The following is a 17,869-nucleotide window of genomic DNA, read 5'->3' on the forward strand; positions in this document are numbered from 1 at the left end:
GTAATTATCATCATGAATAGGGTTAGTTTTTCTGGAGTGTGATGATTTATTCAACTATTTTTATAGACGGTATTTCTTCTATGTAAAGTTCTTGAGCCAGGTATATGAATGATCCAGAAGACACAAACCAGGGACGTGACATCATAGTTGTGATGGTAGATAGAAATAGTCATGCGATCAGTCTGTTTCTGTGCTATGAATACTTTCAGACATGATAATTTAAAAAAAATAGTTTAGTGGGTTTGTGGTTGTGTAGGCTGGAAAATTCTGTAGGCTGGTGATATCTGGTGTGGGCCTTCTTACTGTGTCACGTCATGATGGAGGGTGCTGTGAAAAGGAGCAAGCAACTAATTTAAGCCTAAGACCCATTATTCCTTTCTTACAAAGCCCCTGATGTCATTTTGAAGGCCCCAATTTCAGGACCACATCTAATACTATCTCCACAAACTGCATCTCTAAACACCGTCAACATATGAATTAATTGATGAGGTTTACAGCCCAGGAACTGTAATGGACACATGCAAACCATAACAGCAGCAGACAAACCAGCTCAAGTCAACAGGAACAAGAAATGTGGAGTAGCATGTTAATTGCAATGCTGCAAACTTGATTCCTGAAGCTTATGAACATAGAGTCTCTGAAAAATGTCACTTTTTCAGGGTTGTACGACTAGTAAATTACCTAAAGCTAAAAGGCTTATTTGTAAATTCATCCAAGAGTAAGTATTTGAAGGCAACGGGAAGAACAGAAAAGTTGTTTGTACTTACCTTTAAACTGTCTGTGGGTATCTCTGAGTAACTAATAGCAGCCTCTTGTTGTTCTCCTGTCTTAATATTTTTACTAGGTACTTCCTCAAAAGGAAGCTGTGAAGCCTGGCTTGTCTTTCTTGTTTGAACTCTTCCTTCTCCATGGAACATATGCTTACAACGGCCTGATCATGGGCTGGTCAGTCTTTCCTGTGTGTGATAACAACTTCCATATCGTAGAGGGAAAATTCAAGTGTCCCCTTCTCCGAGGACCTTATGACCAAAAACTGGACAGCTTCAGAAAAATAGAAAATTTGATTTGCCAAGACTTGGACCAATGGCTGTGCAATCTATATTTTAAGGTTTGTAATATGATGGTTTTATTTATTAAGTTCCTGAGGCTGGACTTGGCCCTGTAGCACAGGTTATCCTCAAACTCTTGATCCTCCTGTCTGAGACTTTGGACTGCTACCTAGCTAGGATTACAGGTTTGAAATGTGAGTTTGTAACTGGAATATAATTTTAAGTATTTTCCAAAGCATCTTCTTTCTAGTTATTAACTTTTTTTTCTTGTAGTTATAAAATTTACTAAACTTTCTTTTAAAAAGTAAAAGTAATTATATCAGATAACTGATTTTTGAAAACCCACATGGAATAATATTTAGATTAATATTATATTGTAAGTTCATGGGAAAAAATCAAAGTAAATTAAATACACTCTTGTATATTGAATGCATTAGAATTGCTACCCAAGCCCCGCCCCCAGTTCTCTGTGGTTTGCAATCGGTAAGGTCATCCCATTATCCCAAGAATTAATGCATTATTTCCTTTCCAAAAGTATTGACCAAGCTTCCCTTGTGTGTTGAGAGTTGCCTGTGACGATATATAGAAGAGATGAGGTCAGACTTCTGCCTTCTGAACGCTCATCTCTGACAAGGCAGACATCACAAGAGGGTCATTCCACAGAAGGAGAGTGGCCATGAGAAATGTCTCCCTCAGTCACTCCATTCTGAGCACACTTTTTGTCAAACTTAAATATGTAAAGCAAATAAACTTGGACATACATATTTGTTTATGTTTATCTTTCTGTGTACTGCTGAACCCAGCCTTGTAGCAAACATGACAGTACAAAAATTCACTGTAGGAAGACATAATGAGGTCCAGAGAAGAAAATGGTTGCATATAAGAATAAAGTGTCCCACCTGTTTGTAGTCTATTTTGATCTTTGTTTCTAAATTTGTTATTCTTAATTATAGTATTTTCCCAGATTGACTATATCATAAAGTGCCATGAAGTTTTATTCTTTGCCTACACAATTGATTATGTGCTCTATCTATCTATCTATCTATCTATCTATCCATTTATTTATTATTTACCTATTATCTATCTATCTATTTGCCTACTTATCTACCTAATTGATGGAACTGACAAAGAATATTTCCAGAAAATGTATAATTGTTTTAGAGTTTCCTATCAATCTTGTAGGATTGTTTTTCTGATACCTTTTAATTTGGGGTAAAATTATCTGGTATTTTATTTTTAGTGTTTCCATCATAGTGTTATGCTGAAATTCCTTGTTGGGGTTATCTAGAGAACCATTAAGAAAATAGTTCTTACCTGGAACTGTGCCTTCCTAGTAACTGTGGAAACAATGCTATCCTGAGCTAACTCTTACTGCCCTTTAGACTCACCAAGAGAGACAAGCTCACAGGTGCTGTTCACAGGCTCTATGCTCTGAAAATTTGTACCAATTCTTTTGTGGTGCTGCTTCAAGTATAAGAGCCATTTATAGCTCTTAAGACTCAGAAATGTTGATATAAACAAGCTTGAATGAAAGAATGATACAGGAAGGTAAATAACTCTAACAGCCCCCATAACAAAACAGTTTTAAAACTGTAGGCTAAATGTTATTCCATGAATCAAAATAAACTGAAAATTAAAATATAGTTACAAAAGAAAGTTCATTTTATTATAGTTAATATAAAAGGCATCAGTAAGTGTGTGTATGTGTGTGTGTGTCTGTCAGTGTGTGTCTCTGTGTATATGTCCCAAGGCACATGCGTGTACATTTGAGTTTGGGTATTTCCTAGATTACTCTCTTATTTTACATGGTGTAAAATCCAGAGCTTACTAGTTTTAGCTAGACTGGCTGGTCAGTGAGCCCTTAGGAGCCACTGGTTTCTGTCTCCTTCTCCATATGACCCATTGCTAGGTATACAGGCATGGCTGCTCTACTTGGCTTTCTTTGTGGGATCTGCAGATCTGAACCCAGGTCCTTATACACCACAGCAAGCATGTCACTCACTGGGCAAGCATGTCACTCACTGATCCATCTCCTCACCCATGGCATGTGTGACTTTTAACCCTTTTCTTTATTTTCTTCTTCTTTTTTCTCTCTTTTGCATCTCACTGTCCATGCTTGAGGTGGAACACAAGGTCTCACATCTGCTAGGCAGCCCGACTACTACTTAGGTGTAGCCCCAGCCTTTAATGCTCACACTAACTGGTACATATAGCTCAGGATTCTGTAAATAATGGCTTGGAAAGTTGGTACTAAATTCATAAAGGACAATTTAAGTAGTTCTGGTATTAATTATGAAGTTTATATACATTGAGGTTAAGTCAAGACTTAAAAATACAAGATTAAAAAGTTGATTATTAAACAATATTAAAATAATTTGGCTGGATTGCAATCTTCTTGGACTTAAAGACAAAATCTTTCACTTTTTTAGTTAAGTAAAACATAATGAGAATAAAAACTAATGCTTTGATTTGCCCATACAGCATGTCTGGCTACTATGTATCAAACATAGATATAATTAATCTCCAGTTCTGTTATTTATTAGACAATAATAGGAACTGTTGCCATCTGCACTGATGGAGAGGAAAAACAAGTGAGGATAAATATACTTCTTCATAAAGATGAAAACAAAAAATTCTTACACAAAACTCTGTTTTTATGTAAATTTCTATAATATATGAATTTTCCCAATCAGTTTTCTCAACAGCAAAATGTTATGATTAGGGTTGGGGATATGGTTCAGGTGGTGCTTGCCCCACAAACATAAGGACCTGAGTTTGGATTTCTTGCAGAAAACCAAACTGTATCAATAAAACAACTCCCTCCCCAACCCACCCTCCAAAAATGACTGCACAGGGTAGCATATGTGTTTAACTCCAACACGGGGGAGGTGGGGTCAAAGACAGGGAATCCCTTCAGCTCACTGGCCTGTGAACCCCAGGTTCATAGAGACCCTGCTTAAAAACTTAAGTAGAGAGTGATTGAGGAAAACGCACAAAGTCAATCTCTGACTTCCATAAGCAGGAACACACACACACACACACACACACACACACACACACATACATCAACCATATGGAACTTTCTGATCAAGTACCTGTTGGAAATACAAAAGAAATAAAATAAGAAAATATCAAATGAAAGAAAAGGGCAAAACAGATGGTGGAACAGAAAAAAAAAATGGTTTTGCAGTTAAAGCTTAGAGATTAAAGAATCCAGGGGAGCTCTCACTTCCTTTTCCTTGCAGGATCAGTGGTTGGGAGGGGGAACACTATGAAGTGGACCCACAGAGTGAGAGTTCATTGCTTCCCACTGACCTCTATTGTCCCATGCCATTAGGGGCAGTGACAGAAGCTCTGGGGAGGAGGGTGGAATACAGCACTAATTCAGCCCCAGGGTTTGTGGGTAAGGAGTGAAGAGGGAAGATGCTGCCAGCAGGGAAGACTGACAGTCCTTGCTGAGGAAGTTCTCCTTTCAGATCCCCATCTTTCTCGGTATTTCGCTGTTCTCCTCAAACACTTAGCTACTTTAAACATGTGTGGAAAAGTGTGCACTGAACAGCCACCAGTTCACTTACCACTGTGTTCTAACATCTTGTTATTTAGTTTTGGTTTTTGTTCCTTGGAGAAAAAAAAAAAAACCCTACAAATAAATATTTGCTAGTTTCACACAAATAGTTCAGTAATTACGGTGTTTTCTTATAAGACATTAAAAATAATAAGTCAAACATGCAAAGTGCAGGACAATATTTAAAGTGATTATGGAGATCACTATTATAACTTAACCAGACAAACTCCTTCAGAATTTGGAAACTTGTTGTCTTTTTAGAGATCTCAAAATCCCCCCACTGTTCTAGAGAAAATTTAACTACATAGGTAATATTCGAAACAGTTTCTGTTAACTGATTTATCTCTTAATAGGTAATTAAAACTTCTTTTCATTTGGATGATCAAAAAAGCCATGTGAGCCACATGCAGCTTTCTCCCGAACGTCCTGTGTGTTTAATGGTGGAAGCAGAGAACACAGAATTTAATCTGGATAATGCAGCAGGCCCTTCAAAGAAAGAACCGCCAGGAAACATTCATGCTGTAATGGGTGGCGCCATCCACTCTTCTCAAGGTTGGTTGCCCATCTACTCTTCTCAGGGTTGGTTTACCCATTTTCTTCGGCATTCCAACACAGTGTTGAGGACTGTGTCATATTGAATGAAGCTAATTAAGAAGTACTTATTTTCTAAGAATGCGTTTTCCAAACTGTGGCATGGAGATAGAATAAAACTATTAACAAGAATATTAGTTTTTACATCACATTGTCTATCATGGAAATAAGTATAAAATTACTCCCTTGTAATGCATATTTTTCTCCATGACTGACCCCACCGTTTGTAGACTAATGTTTTCACTACTTTTGGGTGGTGTAGGGTTATATGACTTCTTTTTGGGGTCTTCTGTTTAAATTTTCAATTTTCTTGTATGTTTTTTGAGAGTAGTAGCTAAAAGTATAAGTATATAAACTATTCTCAGCACAAAGTTCTCAGGTAGTAGAGTTTATGCTGTAGGGCTTTATTTTTGAAGATCGGTTTTATCAAACACGAGACAAATCAAGTTTTTCAAAAATTCAATTTTTCAGAAAAGCCACATCTGAAATTATCTTTTGTAGTAAAAGCTTATTACCTTTACCAAAGGTTTTAGTCATGGGTTTCTGAGAATTGATAGATTCTCAAACAGTAAATAATATTAGCCTGCCTAACAGGATGGGATGGATTGTCAGCTATTGCTGGACTAGTAGTCACAGTCTCATGACAAGGAGTGGCACTTATACTAATTACCAATGGCAAACCCTGTAGTAAGCATTTTCTTTGAAATTACCAAACAATTAAATTATATGGTATGGAAAATAACATGTACCGATACTCCATCCTCTACTTTGGCAATTCTATTTTGCTATATTTTCTTTACATCATTTCTTTTTATTTCACCTTCCTCTTCTCCTACCTCCTCCTTGTTCCTTTGTGTGTGTGTGTGTGTGTGTGTGTGTGTGTGTGTGTTGTATGTGTGTGTGTATGTAAGTGTATACATGGGTATGTATGCAGGTATATATGTCTCTGTTTATGCATGCATGTACATGTGTGGGGGTATGCATGTGTGTATATGTCTGTATGCATACATGTGCAAGAGAGGGGTATGCATGTATATGTGTGTATGCCATAGAGGCCAGAGATCAACAGTGAGGGTATCCTCACTGATGTCTCTCCACCTTATTTTTTGAGTCAGGATCTCTCCTTGATTCCACTGGCTGGTTATCAGTGAGCTCCAGAGATATCTCTCACTCACTCAGCCTCCCTCAGCACTGAGATGATAGATACCTGCCACCACATCTGTCTTTATTTTCCAATGCAGATCCTGGGGGATCAAATTAAGATCCTCATGATTCTATGGCAACTAGTTTTCCATTACTAAAAAAGATAGGAAGTCCATAAGAGAGATAAGATATGAGGAGGAAAAACAGATTCCAGATCAAATTGTTAAATGATTAGATTCAACTAAGAAGGGTGTGTAGAGACAAAACAAAGCAGGGCTGAGGTTCTGTATCTGGGAAACATCTATGATTCTGGAACAGGATACTGGCACTCCATTTTGGTCAGACTGGCCACATAATTCTACTTTCTGGATCACCTCTGCCTTTTTGTTGTTGTTGTTTTGATTTTTGTTGGTTTCTTTTTTTTTTCCTTTCTGTCCATTGATTAACTGTCAACCACAAACTTCTGACTAAGTGCTAAACACTTGTTAAATCATGTTTGGTACTTTTTAGTTCCTTCAGAGTGATACCATATTGGGCTAAGCAGAACCTCAGTTGCTAGGTTCAAGTCATGAATGTTCGCTTTTCTAAAAGATTGGTCTAGCACGAACCTTGGGCTTTCTTATTCCTGTCTGACCTGTGTGGTCACTTGTGACTCAGCCAAAGACTTCAGCTAAGGACTATGAAGGTACCACGCTCTCTGGAATCATGTATACCTGAAAATGTTGTGTTAAGATTTTACACACAGAATACATAAATGTCAAATTATATGAGACTGGCCTTAAATAAATCTTGTTGAAGATAAATTAGGACCCAGATATATGTTGAAGCCGAGTAAAGCATTCTATAGTTATAAACTATTTTAAACTAAGAGTATTATGGTTCACATCCTTCTGAACTTGCACTTCTTTTACTTGTAGCAGGAGAGAGCAGGTGACTGCATCCTGCTCTGCTTTGGGGAAAGAAGGAGACTTGGTTATCCTCAAAATGCACTTGTAAGCTGAGTGCAGGAACTTTGTGTTGGGATGTAAAGGATTTAAATCTCTAATTTTTTTTTTACTTTAAATGCAAACACCTGGGGTGTTTAACAATACATTTGTAGTGTAAATAAGAAAAAGTAGAAGATGGGGTTTATAAATAAGAGAAAGACCTTGATGGTTGAAAAAGAACAGTTGATGCTATAAAGGGGCTCTAAACCAGAGGCCAGCAATGCCACAAGTGACCTCATTCCAAATGTCTTTGTGGGGAAACTCCAAAGAAATGGTGCTGTAGTCAGGTCGGTTTTCTCATCAAGATAATTGCTTTTATATTGGGTCTTTGTTGGATCTAATTGACTAGACATTTCAGCTTGAACATCTGAGTTATCTCTGCTCTAAGGGGAAGAAGAGTAACATTAACATTGCATATATGTGTAGCCTGGGTACTGCAGGTTTATTATGTCCTTTAAGAGCTTATATTTTGGAAACTTGGTTCCCAAGTGAAGCAGCACTGAAAGATGAATTTTGTTTTGTCTTCTGTTTGTTTGTTTGTTTGTTTGTTTGCTTTGCTTTGCTTTGCTTTGCTTTTAAAGGGGGTGATTGGATCTTGGTGGTTCTGCCCTTAAGAATGCATTAATAGAGATCAGTTACTGAGAAAGTACATTTGTCAAGATAAAACAACTCTAATCTTCCAGGATTTAATCCTAAGACTGCTAGAGTCTCTGCAGAGTCCCAAACAACCTGAAGACCCTCACTAGACATAGCCTTTTGAATCACCTACCCCCAGAGCTGGAAGAAACAAAGCCTTCCCTTCACAGATGACCCAGCCCTGGCAATTTTAATGGAGCCACAGGAAATGCACTAAGACACTGGAAATCTGAGATGTAGAAAAGACAGACAGTGTCAAAGCCTCTTCTGATGATCCAAGATCATCCTAAGAAAAATAAAGCGAGAAGCAAAAAGGGAATAATTGTCACTTCATGGGATGAAAAGAAGAGAAAGCATGCCATTGATTTTGCTTAAATATCAAGTTCAAAGGTCAACTCTGAAGTCACTGAACAGTGTTAAATATGTGTGCTTGCAAAGGGTATTTCTTTTAAAAAATGTTTCAGTATAACACAGTCTTATTTTAGAATTCTTGACTTTTAACAGAATGGGTTCTGACTTAACTAATGATATTTAATGCCACTGATACTTTTTATCTAGTTTTAGCATACTGAGTGGAAGATGAGAAGCAATTATTCTTGGACTAGTTTCACCATATCCCTTTTGCTTTTTTAGCTTTTCTGGGGCAATTTGGCTACATGCCCTAGATGAACCACACTATGCTATAAACCTGGCTTTTAGAGTGATGCTGTTGCCCCAGGATCTCCACAAAGAGGACAGGTAGCACTCTGGAGAAGAGGAATGCCATCACATTCAGTGTGCACATACAGTATGCACCAAGAGGGAGACTTTCTTGAGCTTTAAAGTAACCTGATTATTATTTTTGCTTTGCTATAAGCCCAGAGACTAATGTAAGCGTCACATCCAAAGACAGCAGAGGGGCTGTTTTCTCCTGTTGTGAACAGATTGATACAAAACCAGAAAACAAAACTTTCTTCCAGTACATGCCTTCTCTATTGCTTACTTTTATTTTTCTTGGATGCTCCTAAGCTTATTATTAGTAATTAATATTTCCCATGGGCCTCTTTTCTCATTTATCAGGGCTGTGATACAGTGTGCAGTTTCTGCCACTAATGTGTTGCTAAGAAATTGAATAATGGGTAAACATACTCAACATGTAGTAATTCATTTCAAATTAAAAGTTTATTAAACTCCGGCTTGATGATTTTTTTTTTTTTTTTGGCTATTTACATGTAAAGGAAGGAAACACGAGGCAGGGACCATGTGGTGTGTTCATGGCTGCAAAGTTTCTCTCTGAAAACTGTATTTATGATCTTCCACAAGCTGTTCTACATCAGTAGGCTCCATATGTAATCTGTCAGATTTACTATACTGTCCCCAAATCACACACACACACACACACACACACACACACACACACACACACGGCTTTCATGTTCCATTGTAAGTGTGCCTTCGTACACACTCTCTCCTAAGGGGGATTTGGACTTAGTCCATGGTTGATGTTGATGATCAACATTGTTACTACGAGTTATGCCTGGGAACAGAAAATATTTATAAAAGGCTGGAAGGAAAAAAATCTATGGTGTAACTTGTGATTTCATCTTTCAAGGTTTTTTTTTTTTTTTTTTTTTTTTTTTCATTTTAGGGTAACCACTAGGGAAGCGGTGATTGCACTTGAAAATTTTGTTTTGTATATGGATATCTTGCAAGAACAATAGTTCTTGGAAAACTTTATGGCTGCTTGATGATCCCGAATTCAAGAGAATTTTATTGTGTGCTCACAGCAAACGACCACACTGCTAAATGCTGTGGGGTTGTAAGCCAAAAGTACCTCCAGAGGTTTACTTGAGTCTGTCTGCTTCATTATGATCACACACATGTATATGTGCCCAGTAGGATGGGTGGGTTTTTTGAGTAGCCTTTCCAGCAAGGTCAGAAAACTATTTGGGGGTCAGGGGGATCCAGACTTGGGAAGAAGCAAGAGCAACCAACTAAATAGCTATTTAGTTGGAAGTTGAGGGAACAAGTGTGAGAAATGCATGTTGTCAACGAGTTATATTTGTACTATGTCTCAGTTGGCTCCAGCCCTTGAGTACATTGTGCAAGAAAACTAGTTTTAGGGGTATAGATACTAGATGAGGTCTCTCTCTCTCTCTCTCTCTCTCTCTCTCTCTCTCTCTCTCTCTTTCTCTTGCTCTCTCTCCTCTCTTCCTCCCTCTGCTTCCCTGTCTTATAAATGATACCCACTGGAAGAGAAAACAAAGAACAATTGATTATAACAATAAAGTCTTTGACCTCTAAAGAACAGAATTAGGATTTTTACAGCTTACAATGGTAGAGAAACCATATGCATTCAGTAGAAATTATCTGTCCAGCACTGGATTAGAATATTTTCCCAGGCTCATGGTAGACAGCATAGTTCTCTTTCATGATAGTGGGTACCAGGGCAGTAGTTGGTCAGTCATGTGGTCATGAGGCGACACACCAGCACTCTAGGTCCTTAAAATTCACTTGTTAGAGGATATTTTTCACTTTGGCTGGATTTCTCAGTTCATAACCCCATCATCAGTCCTGAAAGATGTGTATTCCACTGTGTACCACACATTGTGCATGATGGGCAACTGATAGGATGTAGGCTTTCAGTATCAAGACAGACCACTCAACCTGGATGGGATAGGAGGGTTGTCACAGTCAAAAGCAGCCCCAACGACATTAAATCATGTAAAAACTTATTTTATGCCAAGTAGGCATTTGCCTTCAAGTACAGTTTAATAAACTTAATGAAACAGTTAATTGTGTTTACATATTAATCTTTTGTGGAGCTGTTAATGCATATTAACACCTGGACTCTGCTCAGGTTCAGTCACTACCATTCTCTGGGGTCAGGTCCTTGACATTGTTAGTGTTAAAATAATGCTCATGGGTTCCAAGTTGAGAAAGAAGGAAGGTTTCTGGGCATGGTAGCACATACTTATAATCCCAGATACTGTAAGAGAAAGAGACAAGAGGATCAGGAACTCAAAGCCAGCCTTGGTTACATAGTAATGTTGAGGCCAGCCTGAGTTACATGAAACCCATCTCAAAAAGAAAACCAAAACCAAACTGTACTGGCTGGTTTTGTGTGTTAACACAAGCTAGAGTCATCAGAAAGGAAGAAGCCTTAGTTGAGGAAACGCTTCCATGACATTCAGCTGTAAAGTATTTAGTGATAAATGGGGGAGGGCCCAGCCCATGCTGGGTGATGCTATCTCTAGGCTTATGGTCCTGGGTTCTTTAAGAAAGCAGGCTGAGCAGGCTATGCAAAGGAAGATACTAAGCAGTGTCCTCCTCCTCCATGGCCTCTGCATCAGCTCCAAGCCACAAACTAACCAGATGCCTGAAGTGATACTATTGGTACTTCTGAGTTTCTTTAGTTCCTTGAAACAGGTATGATGTTTTGTTTTTTTTTTTTTTTTTTTTTTTTTTTTTTTTTTTTTTCCCTCTGGATATTTTTTAATTTTATTGTTTCATAAAATGTCTTCACTAACTAGCATAAAATTTCCTTCTTAAAGAACCCCTACTCAACGCTGATTGGCCCTAGTGTTCGTTCTCTTCATTGTGGGTATGTGTTCATTTGCATGCTTGGACGACCAGACTCATGACTATTGACTATGTCTATGGAGTCTAATCTGTGGCTGGCACAAAGCATTTGCCCAATTAAAGACCTGCTAAATTAATAAATGAATTAATCCATTCTGAAGTATGTAATACTAATTTTCATTACAATTACACTCTGGAAGTAGACAAGGCAATATGGAGTCAGAATCAAAAAATGTGTTGAAAGTCTCAGTTTGCTACTGATTACAGTAGAATCATTGTTAAATAGCAAGACTATTTAACTCTGTAAGAAAACCCCTTTCTTCCAGAATGACCATACTGTCTGTTCTGCATGTCTACCAGCTCTATGGGACCACCAATTTTTCACAAGTTTTCTAGAATTCATTCTAACTTGTGTAACATATCATCTTGTGATTTCTAATTTTTTTGATTTCTTGAATGCTAACACCCTTAATCATCTCCCTGTGTACTTGTTCAGAGATACCTCTTTCCAGTCTTTGTTTGCTTGTTTATTTGTTTGGAAACAGAGTATTGTAGGTGGCTCTTGAACTCACTATGTAGTTGAAGATGACCTTCAACTTCGGATTCTCCTATTTCACCTTCTGAGTACAAGGAGTCTGTATTTAAATGGTGGCCCTGACTGAATTTAAAGCTCCCTGTTTGCTAGACAAAGAATTAACCAGTTTTGTCCATAACCACTTTCAAAGAATGAGCACTTCCACAAATTACAGGCATAATTTGAAGAATTTTGAATGACTACTTAAGAATCACCATTTGTTGAAACTCTGAGGCAAGTGTTAGACTCTGTGCCATTTGGTCTCTAGGATTTTTTTTTTTTTTTTTTCCAGATAGATCCGAATCCTTCATCTGAGCATAAAGCTAAGCTGCAGGGAACCACAGAATGTTTCAAAATGATTAATCTGCATAAAGAGCTAATTACTTGCATTTTAAATGCCTTTACCAAAGATATGGAAATTCATAAAATATTATAAGTCACAGAAAAGCTTCAACATTATTTAATTGATACCTTTGTAAAAAAAAAAAAAAAAAGAATTTGAAATTTTTTCCTCCTATCTTCCCTACATCTTCTAGCTCCTGTTTCTTTCCCTTCATCTTACTTTCCTTTAAGCCCTGAGGTTGTCATCTTTTAGCTTTATTTACAAGCAGAATAAGCCTCCTGGTACCTGTAGCACTAAAATTCCTAAACAGGCTTAGCTGAGAAAATTTTTCTCACTGTTAATGGATGCCAGTTAACTCTCTGACTATTAGTAGATTTTGTCAGATAGGAAAGCACAGTAATTTGTTTTCATCTTGGGCTTATTTTCTGGGGTGCTACACCATCCCTAAGAATCAATTACAACATTTCATTTTTGTTTGATCCACTTCTATCTCAAAGTCATGTCTGAAACCCGCAAGAACTGAGAAAGCTTTAAACAGCCATGCAGGTCTGTAGATTGGTTTTGACAGGACTGTGATGCAGAGTCCCGCCTGGGCCCACAGTGATGCTAGCTGACAGCCCCTCGCTGCTCCTGGGAGGAGGGAACATGTGGAAGGAATTGCTCTTTTCCTTTTCACAGTTTGTCATTTCCTCTGCAGGGCAGCCTCTGACCCCTCTTGAGATCCTGACACCCATAAGGGAAGTGTTCCCACTGATGTAAAGGAAGTGGAGAAGCAGTTAATGCCAAGAAAGAAGGAATGAGGAGTGTCAAAATGATGTGGGTGACAGAGAGATGGGCTTAAAATGCTTCCAGCAGCTTAGACTCTGCTGTACTCTTTCCTTTGGAGAGCAATGCCCACTGATCTGTTGCTGTTCAAGGAGCCAAAGCATTGTAGGAAGCTACCTAAGAAACTGCTCCCCATCGTCTGCCCCCTCCCTCTCCCTCCTTCCATCCCTCCCTCCCTCTCTCTTTCTTCCTCTCTCCCTCTCTCTCCCTCCTCTCTTTCTTTCTCTGTATGTATGCATTTCAGTGATTTTTAAAAGTAGAGGTGGAAATAAAAACAGATGTGTCACAAGCAAATTGTCAAAAATAAGTTTGAAGTAAAAGACTCAAATCGATGTTTGCTAGCCTACTTCAGGACAAGAGTGTGTGGTATGTTTGCAGTTACAGTTTGTGGGTTAGAGCCTTGCTACACTAGAGCTTGAGATTTCAGACCCATGCTTACGCTCAGTGTTTTGTGTGGCCTGATGAATCCTCCATGTTTATCAAACAGTCCAGTAAAGTAACACAAGGGCTGAGGGCAAGGTGGTCAACCACACTGCTATGATATTCTTTTCTTGTGCATGGCCGTAGACCACTCCAAAACACACAAGATTGTCAGTATTTCAGGAGTGAGGAAGGGATTCAGTTTTAAAAGCACAGCTGTGCGTCATTTAACAACAGGGTTATGGTCTACGAGATAACTTGAGAGGCAATTCTGTCACTGTTAAAATGGCGGAGCATATTCACAGGAGCCAAGGTGGTGGAACCTCCAACACACATGGGTAGAGGGGAGAGCTAGCGTCACTTACTGTGCCTGCCGCCTACTGAAGGCTTCTCATGTGGCACATTTTTAAATACTTGGAAACATTTTGCAAGATGTATATTTTTCTAAGAACATTCTTTTAAAAAGGGACAATACTTCTAAGTCTGCTCTCTGATTCTGTTTTATGGGTATGTGTGTGGTATATATGTTCCTTAATCTTTTCAGCTGGACTGCTCACTGAGCAAGGAAGGTATGCATATAATAAATGCGTAATATATTATATGTAAACATATACTCAATCATTATTCATAAATATATACTCTCCTGAAAATAATATTATTTGTCATTGGTCAGTTTCTCTCATTTAGTCCGTGCTTCAGAATTAGATAAATGTCTAAAATGGTAAACACACAAGTGGGTATTGACAAGGAATTATATGGCAGTGGTTCTTGGCTAACTATGAGCCACTTTGATTGACCTATCAGGATAAGAAAATGAGAGCACTCTGAAATAGCCTTGGGAACCGTAGTTTAGGCAGTGTTACCGTGACACTTTGATGGGACCCACTTGTCTTTGTCCTCACTATTTAATCTGAGGATCTCAGGAGAACTGATAGCCGAACCAGATGAAAGTTGAAAGATGGAAATGTAGGGATAAAAAATACTTTCTGCCTACTTTTACTAACATATGAGTCATGATGAACGAAACCAGGACTGGCTGAGGAGGATCTGCCTTTGAGTCATGACAGAGTGGCTGGCAGTCTAACGTGAATCCCAGCTGCTACACTTTGGGTCACGGGCTTTAATTTCAGGCCCATGCTGCAAGCCCCAGAAGGTGGCATCTCCTTTGGCCAGTTCTATTTTTCCCCAAAATATAAATGAGACTAGGAGACTTCATATGAGCAAGGAGATCATTAATTTTTTTATTTATTTACTTAAATCTGTCTTATGTCTCTGTGTATGAATGTTGGCTTATGGAGGCCAGAGAACAACCTCAGGTATTGTCCTTGCTTTCTGCCTTATTTCAGAGAGAGTCTCTTGCTTCCTGCTGTCAATGACAGGCTAGCAAGCCCCACAGCTTCGGTTATTCCCCTGTTACCATCTTCCATTCATCATAGGATTTAAAAATTAACAATTTATCAGTTTCTCCTTTTATGGATCCTATTTTGGGTGTCAAGTCGAATATGATTTGGCTAGCCCTAGATCTTGAGAACTTTCTATCTTTTAAGTGCAAGTATATTTTAAGGGCTTTATATATATGGAGTGATACTTAGCTCAGTTCTTTCACCACAAAAATATCAGATTACCCCAATGTCATTAGTTCAAAATCACCTTTCTTTCCATCAAATTGGTCTGTACCTGTTTTAAATATTAGCAATTGGGCACATTTCTGCACACTTACTTCTCTTTTACTCACTGACCTCATGACCTGCCTCTCACTCTGCTAACTCCTCAGTCTTGATTGCCACAGCTGAGTCATAGAGCTGGATCCTGGGGACAGTGATTTCTCCCATTTATTTTTCTTTCTTGAGATTTTGTCAAGCTCTATGCTTTCTTTAAGTTCGGTATGATGTGTTTAAATAAAGGAATTAACATTTTGTAATTTTGAGGCCAAAAATTCTGTGCATGTTTTGTGAAGCTCATATCTAAGTACTTTATTTTCTGTGTCATAACTGAAAATGGTTCTTCTTTTGAATTTTGGTTTTAACAGGTGCATTGCTAACACACAGAAATGTGACTCCATTTGTGTTATTTTTTCATACAATTTTATGGATGTTCACTGAAAACTTTTTTCCCCATTATGTTTATATGTAACTATTACTGTACATAAATACAGGTGCCCTCAAGAGCCGGAAAAAGGTGTCTAGTCCCCTGGATCTAGAGTGAATCTAGGTGAATGGGTGGCTGGTTGTAAGTTGCACAGTATAGGTGCTGGGAATTATACTCCTCCACAAGGGAATCACGATTCCTTACCTACTAAGACATCTCTCCAGCCTGATAACTTGAAATTTTATGTTAAATACCATGTTTTCTTGTAATATAGTAACTTTCACTTTTTTCTAGTACACACTATATGCCTATACCCTCATGTCACTGTAAAGTACTCATTATTGCCAGAGGTCCCAGCATTTCATTAACAGCAGCAGTGAGAAAATATGTCTTTGTTGTGTCTGTGTACCTATATGTGCATGCAGTACATATGCATGTACTTGCACACACATGTGTTTACCTGTGCATATTGCATAAGAAGGCCAGTGGTCAAAGTTGGGTACCTTCTTGTCTGGATCTATTGCTCCCCACCCTGTTTTCTGAGACTGGATCTCTCATTGGAATGAGAGCTCACCATTTCAGCTCTACTGGCTTTCTGAGATCCTCCCTCATTCCCTGTCTGTCTCCCCCAGGCCAGGGGTGACAGACATAAGCCACCACGCCCAGATTTTCACACAGGTGCTAGGGATGAATGGTCCCCAGGCTCTCAAACTTTCACAGAAAAAGTTTACCCATAAGACCTCCTCTCCAATCCTCTTTGCTGTTTTTTTTCTTCCCTTTTTAAGCAAGGGAAGCATTCAGTTTTTTCCTGGTTATGCAGAAAATATCTGTTAGTTTCTGATAAAAAAAAATATTGTAGTTTTTAATCAAGAGGAAGCATTTTCTGGTACCACAAATAGGTTTTCAATTCTATAGAATTTGAAATTGTTTACTAAATACAATAATATGATTTGTGTAAGTGAGACCACTAGGATGGAGGATTTAAACATCTGAATGCACATTGCATATGTAAAATAAACTCCAGTTTCCTCATTCATATCTTTTTTACACGATGTTGATTTAAATTTTCTCAGATTCAGTCTTCAGAGGGCTTCTTCCTGCTAGTCTTACTTAAAGATACTGATCCGCTGTCTTTTAGTATGTCTTATCTTTGTCTGCTTTTGATGTTGAGATTATAGTAGCTACATAAAACGAATTAGTAAATGTGTTTCCCTCAACTTTCCAAAACAGATTATGTAGTTTAAATATTAAGTGTCTCTCACTGGCTCACATGCTGACTCTTTAGCCTTCAGTTGGTGACTCTATGGGGAGGCAGTGGAACTTAGAAACTCGGCCATAGATGGGGGTGGCAATTGGAAGCAGGCATGCCTTGTACCTTTAAGGTGATTCCTGCTCTGGTTTTATCTCTGCTTCCATGTGAGCACGGAGGTGAAGCTGCTCCTCTGATAAACAGTCTGTCTGCCATGATTCTTCCAGAGTCCGTGGTGCCAAATGACTAAGCGCCAAAACCTCGGAAACCGTGAGCAAAGGTGAACCCTCTATGTCTAAGTTGTTTAGGCCAGCTTTGTCACAGCCACTAAAATTGACTGACTTTTGTGAGATTCAGGATATTTAGAATTTCCAGGGAATCAGATGAGCCTGAAGTTCTGTATCATGAATTTAACCTTTTTAAAATGGCTACAGGTCTGTTCAAAATACCTGTTTATTCTAGGCCTGCTTGATTTACATAGCAAGTCCCAGGACAGTCAAAACTACATAGAGATACCTAACCTCAAAAAAAACAACCAAGCAAATAACTGTCATGACCAAATGCCACCATGTGTAATACATGGGAATTGGTCCATATTTCCTTAATCATTGAAGGCAAGACACTGTTAGAAAGGTCTCTTTAATTTCTTTTCAGTGGTATCCTTTCCTTCCTGGTATTGGGGGCCTGTATCTTGTCTCATCTTCCTTGTTAGTCTTCCTAGTTTGTCAACTTTATTGTTTTTAAATAACCAGCTTTTGTTCTATTGTTTATGAATTTCCCTTGATTTTATATACATTGATTTATACTTATATTACAATCATATTCTTCCATCCATTGCT

General features: G+C 38.3%; 1 protein-coding gene across 1 annotated transcript in view; it reads left to right on the forward strand.

Moving 5' to 3' along the window:
* Positions 1–17,869, forward strand: part of LOC117714091 (uncharacterized) — a 280,965-nt gene that overhangs the window by 120,456 nt on the left and 142,640 nt on the right. Inside the window, exons 12-13 of the mRNA XM_076939837.1 lie at positions 845–1,108; positions 4,968–5,166. Coding sequence (XP_076795952.1) covers positions 845–1,108; positions 4,968–5,166 — 463 coding nt within the window. The remainder of the gene's footprint in view (positions 1–844; positions 1,109–4,967; positions 5,167–17,869) is intronic.

Source organism: Arvicanthis niloticus, chromosome 8, assembly GCF_011762505.2.
Source record: "Arvicanthis niloticus isolate mArvNil1 chromosome 8, mArvNil1.pat.X, whole genome shotgun sequence".
Taxonomy (NCBI): domain Eukaryota; kingdom Metazoa; phylum Chordata; class Mammalia; order Rodentia; family Muridae; genus Arvicanthis; species Arvicanthis niloticus.